Consider the following 19,580-nt stretch of genomic DNA (forward strand, 5'->3'; position numbering starts at 1 on the left):
GAGAAAAAATGAGAGAGACAAAGAAGCAAGGAGATAGAGATAAAGAGAGAAACAGTAAGAAAGAGAAAGTCAGAGAAGCATAGAGAGAGAGAGCGAGAGAGAGAAAGAGAGAGAGAGAGAGAGAGAGAGAGAGAGAGTGGGGGATCTCTCAGGAGAGGTAACAGATGAAAACGACCAGGATCAGCACATCTGGCAGACCGCTCCACTTTCTCTTTAATATGCACAGGAACCCGCATGGATTGGGTGTAAAAACTAGAATGAATAATTGATGCGGCGTGGTGCCACAAAGCACTTTCTTTTTGCTAATTGGATTTAAAAAGAGTGCAAGAGTGGGGTGAAGGGGTGGGGGGCTAAAATGTTATTATGCAGAACGTGTGCAGTGAAATGGTCGAAGAGGTAGAACAAATAACATCCTCACTTCCAACCCCCTCCCAAATAATCCACGTTCGCCAACTTGTTACATGCCAAAAAGAAGCGGAGGAGTGAAAAGCGACTGGAAGACACTGATGATTTCTTCTGTCGCTGACCTCATCCCTGTCGCACATGCGTCCGGCTTCCGGCAGCTCATGAGTAATTGAGGCTTTATCTCTTTCAGTGCATTCACCATTTGCTGGCGACTTGCGGCTTATTGCACGACCTGCGAGTATTCGCCTTCCCAACGAGGCGCTTCATCAAAGCACTTGCTTGTAATACGTGGGAATTAACTTTGTCAGGGGGAAAATAAAAAATAATAATAATAAAATAAAAACAATAAAACTCAGCAGGCTGCAAAGGGCTTCCCACAAAATCAGGAACATGAGCCAGTGTGGAATAATAAACTGCAGGAGGCTTATCCAGAGTGACTTATAATATCTATTCATTCCTAATACAGACTAATGCAGCATTAGGAGTCTTGTCAATGGACTGCAATTGAAACAGCAGGATGGAGCAAGGGCGGCTTGGTCTCAGTGAGTATTTGTACATGCTTGACTAATAGACCATTCCCAGAAGTCACATACGTGTACAAAGTATATTACGCACATATACATTTTACCCTGCATTTTGTTTCGAAATATATCACTGCCCCTTTTTCTATAACTTTAAACTTAATCCTAAGCTCCAAAGACTAGACACAGGAGTGGTTTTCCCCTGTATAACCTTCTCCAACAACAGTGTACAGTGCTGTGTCTGTAACTCTTCTTCATGTTAATAATAGACAGTTGGTGTAGCAAAACAGCACCCCTAGAGGTTGGGAGCTTGCTTACGGATTGTAAAATAACTACAAATCATTCTTTATAACACAGAAATGTTCTAAATATCTCAGTTGCTCCTTTTGTCATTTACATACTCATTTAATTTTTGGAGATATTTTTGGCTTCACTTGTCTTCTAAATGGAGGGGGGCTAGAATGAAAGGCCGGAGGGGAGGGAGCTGCATGAAAGTGTTAGGGCACCAGTGGTCAAATGGCAAAATATGTTGATTCTATAAGTAAAAATACACAATAAAGTGAGCGTATGACAATTTTTAAAAGACCCAGTGCCATTTCTATGTTCTGAGTCTGGTGTTTTATAAAATTAAGTTTAATTTAAACACAGGACGTATTCAATGTGCTTTCCACTCATGTTTTCACTTTGAAACAATGCATTTTTTTTTAAACAGGAGCACCTGAACTCCACTCAGCTCTTCAAAAATGCATAAACCATCCTGTTGCTTTCTCATCTCCTGCCACACTTACCGAGGTGAAGAGCAGCACATGGATCCTCAAAACTGCAGCAGTGCCAGGTTTTACAAATAAAAATCCCAATAGACAGGAGATAAGAATTTGCTGTCAATTTCTGGGCCAAGATTTCTACAACATATTGGCTGCTGAAGAAGGATGCTACATCTGCTCCTTATAAAAAGCAGAGAAGCTGAAACAAGTGCTGGAGAACTGGGTATTTTACCCTTGAGAAAGCAAAGCCCCCCTATTAACACTGTAACAATCCTAATACTCACTGTACACTGCCATATTCTCCAGCCTTATCAAGAGCAACTTACAATTCTAATGAGGTGGAAAACAGTGGTGTTAGGATTCTTGCTGAAGGACTCTTATTGGTGCAACAGGGTTTGGCTCCCCAGCTGGTGAATGTTTAATTAATTTCAAGACAAAAATAAGAGTTAAAAGAAACAGAATGCATGGCACCTCTCACCCATGCAAGACCTTGCGAGACCTGTGTTCATCAGATAAACAGGGGCTTGAATAAGAGCTTAATTCTGTGGGTCTGAAAGAATGTGTAGCCGAGAAAACGGAATACAAACAAAATACACAAATCAAACTTCTAAGACAGAACCTAACCCTGCAGATTTCTTTGATGAAAAGGAGGAAAGTCAGAGGACAAAAGCAAATACAAAATACTGCATCATGTTGTATTTCACAGTGAGGAGTTGGTGTGTTCTCCCTGTGTCTGCGTGGGTTTCCTCCGGGTGCTCCGGTTTCCTCCCACAGTCCAAAAACACACGTTGGTAGGTGGATTGGTGACTCAAAAGTTTCTGTAGGTGTGAGTGTGTGAGTGAATGTGTGTGTGTTGCCCTGTGAAGGACTGGCGCCCCCTCCAGGGTGTGTTCCCGCCTTGCGCCCAATGATTCCAGGTTGGCTCTGGACCCACCGCGACTCTGAACTGGATAAGCGCTTACAGATAATGAATGAATGAAAATGAATGTTGTATTTCATTTAGTTGTTGAGGATTTTGTGTAATTTAACAAAAATGAAAGGTGTTTAACTAACCTTTAGACAACTGCATTGTTTTTGCTTTTTTCCGATGCTGTACAAAGACAAATATTTGCTGATGGCCTCAGCTCTGTTCGTCCTAAACTTTTAAACAATCACAAACGTGGACTGTGACGCGACTGATTTAGCTTTGTGTGCATTTCTCTCTCTCCCTCCTTTAAGCTTGCGTTCAGGAACAATGGCGAGGGATTGCAGGCATTTGTCAAAAACCTCAAGAAGTAGAGACAGATGACGAATGGGATTCCAGAAGCTGCTGCGTGTGTGTGTGTGTGTGAGAGAGAGAGGGGGGTGGGGTGGGGGTGGGTGGGAGAGGACACATTATTCTGAAAAGCCAGAGCTGCTCCTTTGATCTGTTCTAAACTAGATTCATAGCCTCTTAGGCCTCAGACTGGAGCTGAGCATTATGCTATGTGTTCACCATCTTAAAGAGCTGCGACAGTGAGGGGATGCTTGTCTTCAGGGAGATGAGAAGGAAAACAAAAGCTGACATCACCCTCTCACACAAGGAGCAGGGTGTTGAAAACGTCAGGAACAATCACCATGCGACCGGAGCGTTTATGCGCAGGTGGGCCTGCACCTGCATGAGCCCGTTTCTGGAAAGCTCTTGTTGCAGGATAAAGGTGAAGAGCGGCGGCAAAGTCATGCGGAAAGATCAGATTCAGGGCTGGGGGGAAAAAGGAGGACATCTGAAGCAATGAATCCTGGGATTATCACGGATGAGGGGATAAGTTGGGCATGTTTGAGGAAGGTTTAGTCGAACTGGAGCTGTATTATGACCTTAGAACAGAAATAAAAGCCCAACAGCAGCAGCAGAGCTATCGGTGATCCTATTTCCTTTCTCTGAGAAATATCTTCTTAGTGTTTTCAAAACAACAGATGTCTCTGGCGGTTGCTGTAGACTGCTACAGATGCCACATAAATTTGCGCCCTCATAATAGTAAAGCACTATTTACTGAGGTGGAGGTAAACACCCGCCCCATCTCTCTCTCTACTAAATGCGATTTAATTCCGCACATAGCTCTGCACATATCTCAACATCTGGATGTCCAGGTCTGAACAGGCACAATAGATGCTTATTTATTAATTTATTTTTTATCCCCCCCTCACAATGGCACACATTATGTTGCGCAACAGCTGTCGCACTTAACTTAGATTACCCCAGAGCTGGAGAACTTTTTTATTGCCTTATTTAATGTATTATCATTAATACCCCTCCCACAAAACATATGAGGGTGCCCGATTGCAGCGTTTCTTATGAGGTTCCTCGCCTCCGGAATGGCAGGGATATCGCAGAGAGCGCACGAGCGCCTGGACGCTGGAGATATACAGTATCAGCGTTGTGGTGGAGCCCGGAATGATTATTTTGTCTGGAGTGAGGCGCCGAGAGTATTTATCTATCAAAAGACTCAATATGGCTGCCTCCGCCCGCACACCTGATAGAATGATGGGCACAATAAGAGCGGCTCCAGCTGTGGGAACTTCTCCCCTCCTCAGTATGGTTTTATTACCTGGCAATAAAGCAGCAAGATGAAACTATGGAACCCACAGTGGAAGGGGGCAACGTTTTCCCTCCCATTAGGGTCTAAAACCAGAGGAATCCTGCATTGATTGGAGTCTAATTAAAACAAACAAACGAAAAAAAAAAGTGGGATCAGTGCTCCATTCTAAGCCCCCACCTCACAACAGCAGATCATCAACACAGCACAGCATGCTGGGTGCTTTCTTCAGAGCGCATGGGCCTCATTAAACCCACTCCGTCAAGATCCTCTCATTATTTTGCATTATACCCCACAGATCCTCGGGATATCCTGGCTCTGGGATCAAAAGGTCCTTTCCCTGGAAATAAAGCATTAAATATGTGAAGGAAACAAGGGCATGGTGAAGAAAAAAACACTGCACACGCACGCACACAAACAGTCAATACGACCACATGCAAATCTGTGTTAAATGCTTCCCAGGCTAATGACCACATGCGACCGTGTCCAAACGGTTTGGTGTCCCCTGGTCAAACGCCGTTTCGCTGTATGATCCGAGTGAATCCCGTCTAGAGAACACGAGTCTGCATGTTTTAAAGCACACTGTTTGCTGAAGTTAATACTTTGGGGAAAACAATAAAACAAGCAACGTGAACTGAACAAAAGTTATGACTCATTTTATATTTGATGTTTTATTTTGTTCCCTATAGTTGAAACCCAGCAAATAAATGCAAATGCAGGAAAAGCCAGGGTGCTTTTCAAAGTTTTTACAGCACCATACAGCCTTTAAACATCTTGCTGAGTACCCGCTCATTCTCTTTCACTCTCTCACACACACAGGGGCCATAACGAAATAGATATGGAGCCTTGTACACTCAGTCCGTCTTAAATGTACCCACCACATGATTGGACAGATCTCATTCATTCATTATCTGTAACCCTGGTCGCGGTGGGTCCAGAACCTACCAGGAATCATTGGGCGCAAGGCGGGAATACACCCTGGAGGGGGCGCCAGTCCTTCACAGGGCAACACACACATTCACTCACACCTACGGATAATTTTGAGTCGCCAATCCACCTACCAACGTGTGTTTTTGGACTGTGGGAGGAAACCCACGCAGACACAGGGAGAACACACCAACTCCTCACAGACAGTCACCCGGAGCGGGAATCAAACCCACAACCTCCAAGTCCCTGGAGCTGTGTGACTGCGACATTAACCTGCTGCGCCACCGTGCTGCCCCTGGACAGATCTGCTGAATAAAATTAAAGTTGAAAACTAATGTGAAGATGCATCCAAGCCTGTCCTTAGAATCTCCTGAGCAGAGAAGAGGCCAGAGTACAACCTTCTGCTCCACACAGGCTTGTTTAACCAGGGTCATATACCTCACTATCACAGCACAAGACATTAATGATTCAACATAGACCGTTAAATTACTCGTGCCTTTAGAGAAATCTGATAGCAGCTTTATTTAAAGACTTACAAATTATAACAACTCTTATCTGGAACATGTGTGTGTGTATATATATATATATATATATATATATATAAATTAGAGGTCAGAGAATATCATTTTAAACGGGAAGACTGGGAAGACTTCTCTCCATGTTGTAAATCAAACTCCAGTCTGCCTTGCGGAGGGCAGTGGTGTTATCCACTTTCCTATTCGAACACTATAAAAATCCCCAGTGTGTTTTCTTCACTCAGAGCACAAGTGATGCTTGTATTGTGTGAACGGGGAAAGCACTTACGTACTGAAAGAACAGAAGCCTTCGGATTTTTGGAGGTTCTCCCATCACTATTTTAACATTGCACACAACTGTTTTCAAATCTGCAGACAGGATTATTGGCATTTCATTTCTCCATAAAGAACATGTAAAAGACACGTCTGCTCTGAAAACAAACACAGACTTTCCAAACACATTTATTGGGCCAATAACATTAAACAAACACAGTGTATGACCATTGTAAACAATAAAACAGAAAAAAGGCATCAGCTCTGCTCCAGAAATTCAAAGTGCGCCAAGCGTTAAAATATTCAACTTTTTTTTTTTCATTTAACTTTCCCCTCTGATATATTTTTATGTTTATTTGTATCTTTACATAGTAATCTTCAGCATGAATAATTTCTATATACAAGCCAGGACACTCGTTGTCATAAACGCACATTCTTCTTTAAAGTGTTTTTTTTTTGTTTTTTGTTTTTGACTCCAAGGCGATGCTGATGCTCCCGTCCTCCACGCCGTCCTGGGATTACGATGGACAATGCAATTATGAGTCAAGGATGTTTCCGTTCTGTTTGCTGTCTCGCAGTCCGTCCCATTCCAAAAGCTTGGAGTAAGGTATCCATATTTACAAAGGCTAAAAAGTCATCGTTAATTCCGTTTCTGCGAAGCGACTATGAAATAAATGGTTTCAAATTTTGTATGTTTTCACTTCTTATTCTTTTTTTTTTATATCCACCAAAAAAGGTAAGTATCAAAACATTTGTAGAGTTATAGTTGTACTTCACTGCTTTTGAGTTGATGTATGAAACAGAGTCTCTTTGCCGACACTGCGGAGTCTCTTCTCGCTGATATTTTCTTTTTTCATCATCTTTTATTAGTAGTAATATTTTTTCTTTACAATGTCATGACTTTTTTTTCTGGCAGGACAAATGTAATACAGTCTTGAGTCTGTTCTTGTTCTCTTTCTCTCCCCAATGTCCATCTCCAGCCACTTCTCTGTGTGTCTTATGTTTGGGTTCATCCATGAACGGGATCTACTTCAGCAGCCATTCATTCACTGCATTGAAGAAAAGGAAGGTTAAAACAGAAATACCACACACAGTTTATAGATAACTTTTGGAAGGGCTGACACATCTCATATAATTGTTCACAAAAGATATGGCACCCCATGTTAAACGTTTGTTGGCTTGGTAACAACACGAACTTTAGTGCAGTTTCTGTCGCTTGGCAGTTGAGGAAAGAAGTAAAATATGAAATATAACACATTTTTTGTTCATGAAATGTGTCAGATATGGCTAATAAAGTATGTTCTTTAAGGATGTGTCAACCAACAAAACATCTCCTTAGGCCAGGGGTGCTCAGACTCGGAGCCATCACTAAATCCATCCACAACCTACAAATATCACATTGTTGCTGCCCAAATTGAAACATGTATTATTTTAAAAGGGATAAAACCTTATTCACTTTCAATGGATGTAATTTGAGCATTTTTATTGCTCCATTCATCGTGCAAATTTCAGACCGTGTGAAGGACAGCTGCTGTGTTCAAATGATGCAGTAAAAATCACAAAAATGGGGAAACGTTTTTCTGTGACAAGCCACAATATATATTTCCCCAATTGCACCACAATCTCTTCCAACATGCTACACAAAACCTCTGGCGCGGGAAATAAACAAAAACAAAAAAACACCCGTTACGTTTTCAGACATCTCCCAGCATTAGTCTTACAAACTCATACATTAATTCTGTCTCAAAACCTCAGCTGCATATCCAAGTCTAATTAGAAGTATTTTTCCATTTCCTTCACTGTCAAGATATTTACATCTTTAAACAACAAATGCAATTAAAGAGGAAATCTCTCATGTTTACTCTCAGGGGTGGAGAGTTCAACCTCTCGAACGAAACACAATTAGAATTTCATCAAGGAGCTCAAGCAAATTGACTACAATGAAATCCTGTGATCACAGTACAGCAGATAATAGGAGTTACTTTTGGAGCTGGGCGGATTACTTCAGGGGGTAAAAAGCAATTTTAATTTTCCTTGTTGAAGGTATTTTGGCAGTGGAAGGGGCTAAACAGAGCACAGACGAGCCGTGAGGAAGCAAAGGACTCTCCAGGCGAGCAGGTATATTACTGAGACCTCCCAAACCTCACGTCGTCTTGGAAAACAAATGACTCCTGTTTGAGAGGAGATTATTAGTAATATTCCTCACACATTCTGCTGGATGGCATGGCTGCATAACAATGTGTTTTGAATTCCAAAATCTTTTATGAATTCTTGTCACAGATTTCAAATGTAAACAGACTCTAAGCTGTTGAAGAAACGTGTCTAAAAATAAATTAATGTACAAATGAATGTAATAAATTATATATATAGCTCAACGTAATGTAAAGCTTTAGGACAATGTTCTTAAGGCCACATAATACCTATAAATACTGACATGAACTTACATAATCATTGTCAGCAGAAGTCACATGTCATTATGATTTCATTCGCCAGCTTTGATGTGAGATTGACAATACTGATGGTGTTTTTCCTGACATTGTCTTGTCATGACACTGCACAGTCTGGAAGTGACTGACGTCATTTCATCCAAAAGTGCCAAGTGCCATGACCTAATGGTAGATCATGCTGATTTCATCTGATTCTGTTGCAATTTCAAATTTTATATTATAGTTGACAGATTTTTGACAGACTTGTGTAACCTGTTAAAACATCAGCCCAAGAAATATCTGGAGAAGTAAACAGGAATGAAATGAAACATATAGCCTTGACACTGACCTCGGTACTGCAGTTTCTGAGCCCTGTTGTTGGGGCAGTCCTTTCCCTGCATGCTGAAGTTGATATTAGTGCGGATGCAGCGGTTGTTGAGGGGCTGAACCGGACGCACGTTATCACTCATACTGAGGAAGATCTGCGACGGCTGGTTCTGACTCAGCAGCCGCATAGAGTGCATCTGCAGAAACAATACAGCAACACATCTGCTTACATCTGTGCACATCTGCACTGACAGACCACTAAACCTGCAATTTCAACACTACTGTAGAAATGAGGATCTATGAGACAAATAGGCTATGACAGTATTCATTGTGCAACTTCTCAAACCATGCAACACACTAGACTTACTGCAACTCATTAACACCATGCAACACACTACTAACTTACTGCAACTCATTAACGCCATGCAACACACTACTGACTTACTGCAACTTATTAACGTCATGCAACACACTACTGACTTACTGCAACTCATTAACACCATGCAACACACTACTGACTTACTGCAACTCATTAACGCCATGCAACACACTACTGACTTACTGCAACTCATTAACGCCATGCAACACACTACTAACTTACTGCAACTCATTAACGCCATGCAACACACTACTGACTTACTGCAACTTATTAACGTCATGCAACACACTACTGACTTACTGCAACTCATTAACGCCATGCAACACACTACTGACTTACTGCAACTCATTAACGCCATGCAACACACTACTGACTTACTGCAACTCATTAACGCCATGCAACACACTACTGACTTACTGCAACTCATTAACGCCATGCAACACACTACTGACTTACTGCAACTCATTAACGCCATGCAACACACTACTGACTTACTGCAACTCATTAACGCCATGCAACACACTACTGACTTACTGCAACTTATTAACGTCATGCAACACACTACTGACTTACTGCAACTCATTAACGCCATGCAACACACTACTGACTTACTGCAACTCATTAACGCCATGCAACACACTACTGACTTACTGCAACTCATTAACGCCATGCAACACACTACTGACTTACTGCAACTCATTAACGCCATGCAACACACTACTGACTTACTGCAACTCATTAACGCCATGCAACACACTACTGACTTACTGCAACTCATTAACGCCATGCAACACACTACTGACTTACTGCAACTCATTAACGCCATGCAACACACTACTGACTTACTGCAACTCATTAACGCCATGCAACACACTACTGACTTACTGCAACTCATTAACGCCATGCAACACACTACTGACTTACTGCAACTCATTAACGCCATGCAACACACTACTGACTTACTGCAACTCATTAACGCCATGCAACACACTACTGACTTACTGCAACTCATTAACGCCATGCAACACGCTACTGACTTACTGCAACTCATTAAAGCCATGCAACACGCTACTGACTTACTGCAACTCATTAAAGCCATGCAACACGCTACTGACTTACTGCAACTCATTAACACCATGCAACACGCTACTGACTTACTGCAACTCATAAACGCCATGCAGCACACTACTGACTTACTGCAACTCATTAACGCCATGCAACACACTACTGACTTACTGCAACTCATTAACGCCATGCAACAGACTACTGAATTACTGCAACTCATTAACGCCATGCAACACACTACTGACTTACTGCAACTCATTAACGTCATGCAACACACTACTGACTTACTGCAACTCATTAACACCATGCAACACACTACTGAATGACTGCAACTCATTAACGCCATGCAACACACTACTGACTTACTGTAACTCATTAACGCCATTCAACACACTACTGAATGACTGCAACTCATTAATGCCATGCAACACACTACTGACTTACTGCAACTCATTAACGCCATGCAGCACACTACTGACTTACTGCAACTCATTAATGCCATGCGACACACCACTGACTTACTGCAACTCATTAATACCATGCAACACACTACTGACTTACTGCAACTCATTAACGCCATGCGACACACCACTGACTTACTGCAACTCATTAACGCCATGCAACACACCACTGACTTACTGCAATTCATTAATGCCATGCAACACACTACTGACTTACTGCAACTCATTAACACCATGCGACACACCACTGACTTACTGCAACTCATTATCGCCATGCAACACACCACTGACTTACTGCAATTCATTAATGCCATGCAACACACTACTGACTTACTGCAACTCATTAACACCATGCAACACACTACTGACTTACTGCAACTCATTAACGCCATGCAACACACTACTGACTTACTGCAACTCATTAAAGCCATGCAACACACTACTGACTTACTGCAACTCATTAACGCCATGCAACACACCACTGACTTACTGCAATTCATTAACGCCATGCAACACACTACTGACTTACTGCAACTCATTAACTCCATGCGACACACTACTGACTTACTGCAACTCATCAATTAATTAAAGACCATGCAACTTAAGCTAAAAATAGAGGTCCACCGGTGAACGTACCTGCATCTTTGTGACGTAGATTGGCTTGTTCATGAGGATCCAAGTCGCGGTCTCATAGCATGGAGGGATAGTCATGGATCCTTCGTAGGTAATGAAACTGGCCGTCTCTGGATACACCTCCTCGATGTTGAGTCCCGAGAGTAAATACGCATCATCTGTGGAAAGGAAAAGAGGAGACGGCTCTTGACTGGAGGAGAACAGCTGTTGTATATGTAGCTGCTCTCTTGTTAGGCAGAACTCCTTTCTTTGGGTTTCTCTTTAAAGAGACAATTTTCAACCAGCATCTTTGCTTGTCAATGTGTTTTGTTCTCCCACAGGCAGAGGCTGAGCTTTGGCTGTGATTTGCTCTATGATTGGTGAAGGTTCTTGTGCTGTTTTGACATGTTTCACAACGCCATGCCTCCATTAGATACCACGGCGTTGTGTTCATGTGAAAAATATTGAACTCTCCTATGCTGACAGCAGTCGGGTACCAGGCTCTGACATGAGCCTGACGGAGAAAACAATTCATTAGTTTTTTCCCCATCCCATTGATTACCCCTCGTTCTGAGCCTATGTAAAATATATATAATAAATCCCCCTTGCGTGTTTGTGATTCTAGGGCTGTTACTGCACTGAACTTTGATAGCTTTAGTGGCATAAATAATTCGTTTTGAGTGTGAGGGAGGGGGCTGGGTTTAAAAATGCATGCTCGTCCAGCCAATGGTGCAGTGGAGGTGGCGTGAAGGGCCTCAGGTGGGAGCAGCCTTCTAGTCTGGGGGGGTGGTGGTGGGGAGGTTCTGACAGCTGTCAAAGCCCACGCTCCTCTGCCGTACTCCTGCTAGCACTGTCCAGACTCCCCTCTGCTCGGCTGGCCCATGTTCACGCTCCACTGAGGACCAAGAGACCAGCAATGCCCACCAGGGGTCAGCACACTCCTCTCTTCACCCTCTCTCCGCCACCCCTATTAATTCAATTATGGAGCTCTTTTTTCACAGCTCCCCGAGGTGAGCTGAGGCGCTACGCCACAGAGAATGTGGGCGTCTGTACAGACTACAAAATATTCTTAGAAGAGCACCATTTTCTGCCCGACTTTTTTCTTCAGTTTGCAGCTCCGTGCGAGCTGTGTGTCTGATAGGGATAACACTCACCATCTCTGAACACATTTACGAGCCTGTTCTCTGGTGGTGCCTCAATGAGGGATATCAACATATTATTGCTCCCAAACAAAATTCCTGTTTCCTAGGCTTTTTGGAACATTTCTACTCTTCTGATAATTGTAAAAAAATGTCACATAGCTTTAAAACAAAAACCAGTTTGGAAAAAACCAAACTATTTTAACCAGCTGGATTCCTGTATACACCATATGTCCAAAGTTTTTAGAAACTTTTTACAATCAGTGAAATTAAGTACTTTAAGGTGCACCCATTATGGAAACAGATGTTCAATCTAGTGCAAAGCTTTCCCACAAGAGAAAGGCAAGGGAAGTTTATTTATAGAGCATTTTTTGTACACAATGGCACTACAAAGTGCTTTACAGAGACAGTATAGGGACAGCACAGAAATATTAAAGCTGTGAAACAAATGAAACTGTAAAATAATTACATTTAAAAGGTAACAAAATATAAAATGTCATGAGAACTACTGATGTTCCCTTCCCTGAGGGACAATAGCAAGATATAACAGTCTTTCTTCACAGTTATAAAGTACTGCTCTTCCCAGGTAGGGGCTCTCACTGCAGTAAACTACCTTTTAACACCCTTCATTTCAGGAATTTTGCATGAGTCCTTAAACCTTTCACCCAACAGATTGTTGCTGCTTTTACTTTGACTGACTTAATATTTATCATTTCTTCTTAACTTTTGCCCCTTATTTATTTGGTATTTATTTACTATTTCTTTTTTCCCCTTAAAGTTTACATGCTCACTTCAATTGTGTTGTATTTATTTTTGGTACCTATTCACCATTATTTTTGTGATTATTTACATTTTTTTGCCTTGTACATTTTGTTCTTTATCTTCTTTTTGCTTTGTACTGTAAGACAATTCAAGCTCTATTTTTACATATTAAAGAAGCTATTTCAAAGACTTATTACCACCAAACCAATCTATAAATTCATATAAAAGATTTTAATCCAAGCAATTATGAATCATTTCTATTGTTGCATTTTTTTTATTAAACCTTCGGATGATGTAAAAAGCCATTCACATTTACAAACTAAAGAAAATTAGGGAGAAGTAAAAGTGCAGAAAAAAATCTTTTGATTAAATGATGCTCACCCATGCTACAATCCAAGCTGGTGAAACTTCTCCCCGGAGTCATGTTATATTTCATTCCTACTGACCACAGCTGATGGTGTGAAGCACAGTGGACATTTTATGTTTGGTCGGGACACAGGTTGAGATCTTACACAAACAGAGTAAAGCAGTGACATGGCGCGTGACATGGCTAGTCACAGAAGCAGTGCTCTCACAGACAACATGCTTTTTCTTCTTTGTTCAGTGACGCAGGTGGACAGATTGGGTTGCTTGTGTCTTGCAATAAAACCTCAGCCTCCCCGTCACATCTGTGTCCAAATACTTTGAAAACAGTGACCTCACTAGAGCAGTCTGGAGTTGTCCTGCTGCTGGTTTCTCTGTGGCATTCTACACATTAATTGTTTAACTGCTAAGTTTGATTACTTATAGTAGTTACACTTACAGTACAAAGAAAAACATGTACTTCCAAATCAGTAGCTTTATAGGACAAGGTGGGAAACCCTTCTTATTAAATGGATAGTTCCAGTCCTAAATTCTGATTGGCTGAGCCGTGTTCAAAGCCTCTGTAAAATACACAATATACGCATACCTATGACCGCATCTCAACATCTGAAATTGATATTAATGAGCCACTGTCTTAAACCTTGGTAGTGAGCTAGTGAGCAGTGTATGAAAACTGGAAACTTGTTATATTGGGTGGGTTACCAGTGGATGACTGGTGTAAAGAGATTGTCTAGATTAAAATTAATTAAACTTTTCATGTTAGACTGCTTAGCTACCATAGTTTACATTAGTGAAGGAATAGTTATTACAAATACTACTCACATATGTGATTTATGATTGAACATGGAAGTTCCCTATCACTATGTCGCTAATGCTACAGTTTCTGGAGCTAAAGGCTAAAAACGGCTTCTCCTTACATTTCTGGAGAGGTGCACATTAGACCACACCGTGAGGTCCAGTGCCTACAAAATAGGGTCAATGAAGAAGAATAAATTGGGCTTGAGGATCCCTTCAGAAAGAGGATAGAAATACAAGTATTTCTACTCAACTAAAAAACCTAAATATATGTGAGAATCGTTAGTGCAATAGAGTGGCTATGTATTACCCTCATGTTGTTAGCAACACTGCTCGCCGTTAATGGGCTATACTGTGTGGTGGAAGAATACTTTATTTTGAATGTACACAGTACATTTGTGTACTTTATGTTAACCGCCGTTTTATAAGAGCAAAAAGCCACTCGAAGCTGTGCATTACTACATTTTATTACTGGAAATAAAACCCCACGATAAATTCTCAGTAAAACACAGCCTCTTGCGGCTTATTGCTTTATTACCTTTCAATGGAAGTCAATGTAATAATATTTTATTCCAAGTAATTTTGGAGCATTTTGATTGGTCCATTCATCATGAAATTTTAACACAGTGTGAAGAACAACTGTGTTCAAATTGTGTAAACCAAAAATTGACAAAAACAGATCTTTGCACAGTGACAATATGCTCAAATTAAAGAATATATATAAAATGCTCACTTGCATCTACATCTCAAATTATCACGTTTGTAGCCTAGTCTACAAAAGAACAAAAAGTGTGTGTGTGTGTGTGGGGGGGGGGGATTATGTATTCTAACAAATAACTGACAGCATCTAACCAAAATCACAAAAATTATATTATAGGGTAACAAGGGTAAATCATTGTTCATTATTACATACAATTGTTTCCCCTATAAAAAACCTCATATGATTAAAAAGTAGAACTAATAATCTCATCACCTTCTTGAGTTAATTTGGACAGAAATAAAAATAAAGAACAAAAACCTGGTCCTATGCCTGTGTTTAACATTATAATATGTTCTGAAAGAATCAGTATATGCAGTATATCCTGGTCACATTCTGGTGAGCTAAGCACAAATACCAGCATGCCTTGGGGAGGGGGGTTAAAAAAAAAATCCTCAAACCAGTTCAGAGTGCTGGGTTATGCCTCAGCCTTGAGATCTGTCTTGTGTGTGGAGTTAAAGGCAGATTAGGGCAAAAGTTGATCTCAGATTTCAGCATAATTTCAATGCCCCAGAGGCTGAAGAGTCTTGCTGGTCTAGACTCAAAGTCTAACACTTTCTGAACAGACATAATTTAAAATGCACAGCAATAACCTACAAAAATGGATGAGAGAAATTGGGCTGTGTCTGGCAAATAAGGTGAACCATGTATTATTGAGTGTGGAGCAAGGTCTTAACTTGCAGATCCTTTAGTTTACATTTCATGGTCACGCACAGCAAGTCACTAGGGTTTATCCCATCAGCCGCGATTTGAAAAAAGGCAAAAAGGTCAAGAGGTTTTTTAAACCCACATGCTGACACTGGTACTTCCTACTATGCTGCTCTGCAAGCTGCTCATCTGTGTGCTCTGACCAATAATGTGATTGATTCACTGCTGAGGCGAGATTCTGTTTTTGATAGCTCCACCAATCAAATCTGCCCAGCCCCCTGAGCCTGAACCTGACAGGGAAAGCTGTTTTGTGCCTTTCCCTCGTTCTGGGAATGCTAAACAAATTTCAGAGTTGTAGAACATCATGTTCTACTGGTGACTTCCAGTCGCATGGAACACCTGTCCCAGCAAGGGCCATGATGTGATCCAGATTCACGTGGTCCCCAGTTGAATCTATGGTCACTGATTGAAGCCGCAGCTGATGGTTTGTTTTCTTTTCTAAAGGTGTTTCTTTCCTTTCTGCGTTATCTCTGAGCTTGCTCAGCTTGCAGATGTCCAGATGGTTGAGGAGTCACGCTCTGACCCATTTCAGCATTTCTCTCCATGGCCTTATCCCCTCAGTTTGTGAATCAGCATATTGAGCTGGCTCCATTCACTGACATGCAGGTCGCTTGTCGCTCCCTGTTGTGCCCAGCCTGGGCCTTGCGGCATTATGTGGACTTTACTGCCAGTGTTCGTCAGAGGGGCCAGCTGTTAGTGCAATTCAAAGCCACTAATAAAGGGGATTTCACAATGGGTGGTGAAGGTGCAGCCTCTGGCCAATAAGTCTATCTACTTGCAGACATCAGGAATAAATGTCTTGCTATTTTGGCCAGAAAATATTCTTAACATGGGCAGTGATGCAAGGGGTTTCACTGGTGGAGGTCAGTGACCTGGTTCAACAAAAATGTCTTAGCTGCTTTTCAACTGCATGGTACACAGACAGTACTCAATATTTCTTGCTTCCCCATTAGACAAATACGATCCCTGCTCACTCATGGTTCCAAGTGAGCCGAGTAGTGACTAGACCATAACCTGTGAACCTTGCACTGATTGGCCAGAGAGACTTGCCAATCACATCAAGATGCAGACATTCAGCCCAAACTCACCATATTTAAAATCTTCAGGTTACAGTAGAAATCTATTTATTTATATTTTAAAAATCCAACTCACAAAGACAGCTGGTTCAATTATGCAGTGGTCTTTTCAAGAGGTTCATTTGTGCCTTTGACAAAAGAATCCAGTGAGATTTGGAGTGAAATTTGTGTCAAAAATCCTACAAAAGCAAAAATAAATCAGCCAGCAATATTCTTAGAATCAAGAGCAGAAAGTATGTTATGAATGCAAAAAAGAAAAAAAAAATATATCAAAGTATATATTTAAAAGACACTTGCTTCAGTGTTGGCTCACATTAGTGAAGTGTTCAAAAAATGGAAAAGATACACACTTGTGTTGTGGAATTCATACAATGACTTTACGGACGACAAAACATAGCAATAAATTCATAAATAAATAATGAAATAAACAAATAAATTGCTATTTTATCATTTATTTATTTTGTTATATATTCCCACAATTTCTTTAAATGTACCATTTGTGGCACTGAATGGAGAGAAATCACAGAGATAATGAAAGAATGATCGATGATTCCAAAAACAAAATACTTTACGGAGGAAGAGAAAAAAAAACCCTCAAAAGGGTAATAAACTATCTTTTAAAAACATACTTTTGATACTTTTTTTGTTTTGCATTCACAACATGCTCTGCTCTTGATTCTAAGACTTTTGCTTGCAGATTCATTTTTGGTGAACGTTTTCACTCCATATGGTGTAACGAGGAATGAAAAAACTCTACTGATCTGTCTGAACTGATGCACAGAGCTGTGTTCAATCCCGAACAACAACAACAACACGTAACTATATGATGATTTAACAACATTTGATGTTACTGATGCCATTATTTTGGTTCCCAATTCTCACGGTTAAGATTTGTATGTGTGTGTGTGTGTGTGTGTGTGTGGCAGGGGGTCGGCTGCGGTGGTGGAAAATGAATCAGGTACCAGGGACCAAGCAAAAAAGCAAGTTGAGTTGAGTCGAGTAAAAGCGAGTCATGTACCACGCAGTGGAAAAATTCCATTAGTGTCTCAGCTTGATTCTAGATTCCCATTTTTCCTGTTCTTTCCTCAGATGCTCCCCTCAAAGCATCTGATACCTCCTGCATATGGATAAGACTATCAAAATTTTGCCAGGTAAATTCTGATTGGCTGTTTGCAGGTCCATACACTGGTCATAACCTGCTGGCGAGCCCCACTTTGTTTACTATGGTTGTGTTTTTGTTGTAGCTCACTTTTGAAACTCACCTGCTCTTACCAATCAACCTGAAACACTGTTGTGTGTTCCCATTTCATTTCATGCTTTTCTATGGAGATTACACAAGCTGTGCGTGCAGAACTGAACAGCTGCGCACACAATGAGCTCACAAAGTAGGTGAGTTCATTAATTATAAAGTATGCCTAAAAACATTTTGCCTTAAAGTAGGTAGTTCTTAGCTACATTAAGCAGCAAAATACACAAAAGGCTCTCAAAGACAAAGACATTCATCATCACTTTGTTAGTATCCACTGTGCTTCGTCACGCCTTGGGTAGTCAGCCACAATTAAAACACCACTAGTTGAATGTAACAGTGCTTCTTTGAATTCCTGACAGTCACACACAAGCTGTAAATGACTCAAAGCCAGCAAGAAGAGTTCTGAAGGAGAGCATGATAAATGTATTCCTGGTTATGTTGTGCCACTGCATGCCTCTGGTTTAATATCTCAATTACTGTGCAGGAACACAAGGAGTATGCACTTTGCTTCAACTCTGATCATCTAAAATTCATAGAACCAGAGCTACATTTGTGACTAGTGTTTTGTCTAGTGGTTCATGCTCAAATCACTTTTAGGCCTCTTATTCCAAGGCTCTCAAAGTACTCAGGCGGAGAGGCACGTCCTTGGATTTTCCATCACATTTAACAGAAGCCAGTATGCAATGATTCACGCCATTCATAATCTCATTCATCTGGAGGCCTTGCACTTACTCTTATATGTTATTCTTGTGATGGTATCTCTGTTCAGCATCCGGTTCAGAAAGGAGTTTGAAGTCTCAGATATCTGGAATTAGAAAAAGACAGGGGGAAAGGGAGGAATGACAGAGATAGATTGAATATGTGATTGGTGATGTGAGTGTAACAGCATTAGCGATTTAGCATAGCACAACACCTGGCACCATCATTTATTGCTGAGTGAGGTGTTAGCCACGCAAGCTTGCCGACAAGTTTCTCGAATGCTGCGCTTGCTTTTAGTAACTGATACAGCCACCATCATAAATTTGAAGAGAGCTGAGAAACAGAGTCGCTTGATGTCTTACTATAAACTGTTATTCACTCATTTCAAAGGCTCTGCTTGCTATTAATGATTAGAACAAAAAGTGCTTCACCTGCTTAAGCTCTTCACCTCCTCGCTGGCCTTTCAGAAGTAAAGAGGATTCTGCATAATCATGAAGGGCGCCTCATTTCTGAGACATAATTACTGCAGCTCAAAGTGTATGTGAGGGGAAAATTGAAAAAAGAGAAGCTAAACAAAAGTAACTTTCATAAAGGGAATGAGCTCAGGACCTCTTCTAATGGCACGTCCCTTGCTTAGCGCTGTGTTCAAAACTGTGGGCAGCCAGGTCAAACTGTATTACTGAGATTCTTAGAAGAAATGTGTTCATCTTTATTCCTCCCACAAGGGAAACTGGTCATTTTGTTGTCTAACTGCCCCAGCAGTGCCACATGCAGGAGTGGAAGGTTAAGTGTCTTACTGAACTCA

The 19,580-nt window shown here is 41.1% G+C and overlaps 1 protein-coding gene across 3 annotated transcripts in view; it reads right to left on the reverse strand.

Moving 5' to 3' along the window:
* Nucleotides 1-6,034: 6,034 nt before the first annotated feature.
* ca10a (carbonic anhydrase Xa) overlaps nucleotides 6,035-19,580 on the reverse strand; it is a 337,301-nt gene continuing 323,755 nt past the window's right edge. Inside the window, exons 7-10 of one of the 3 annotated variants that reach the window (XM_066664825.1) lie at nucleotides 18,809-18,881; nucleotides 11,252-11,406; nucleotides 8,733-8,907; nucleotides 6,035-7,006 (exon numbers count right to left, since the gene is read on the reverse strand). In XM_066664825.1, the coding sequence (XP_066520922.1) occupies nucleotides 6,984-7,006; nucleotides 8,733-8,907; nucleotides 11,252-11,406; nucleotides 18,809-18,881 (426 nt within the window). In that variant the 3' untranslated portion in view covers nucleotides 6,035-6,983. The remainder of the gene's footprint in view (nucleotides 7,007-8,732; nucleotides 8,908-11,251; nucleotides 11,407-18,808; nucleotides 18,882-19,580) is intronic. The other 2 variants (XM_066664824.1, XM_066664823.1) reach the window with 2 other exon arrangements.

Source organism: Hoplias malabaricus, chromosome 3, assembly GCF_029633855.1.
Source record: "Hoplias malabaricus isolate fHopMal1 chromosome 3, fHopMal1.hap1, whole genome shotgun sequence".
NCBI classification, from domain to species: domain Eukaryota; kingdom Metazoa; phylum Chordata; class Actinopteri; order Characiformes; family Erythrinidae; genus Hoplias; species Hoplias malabaricus.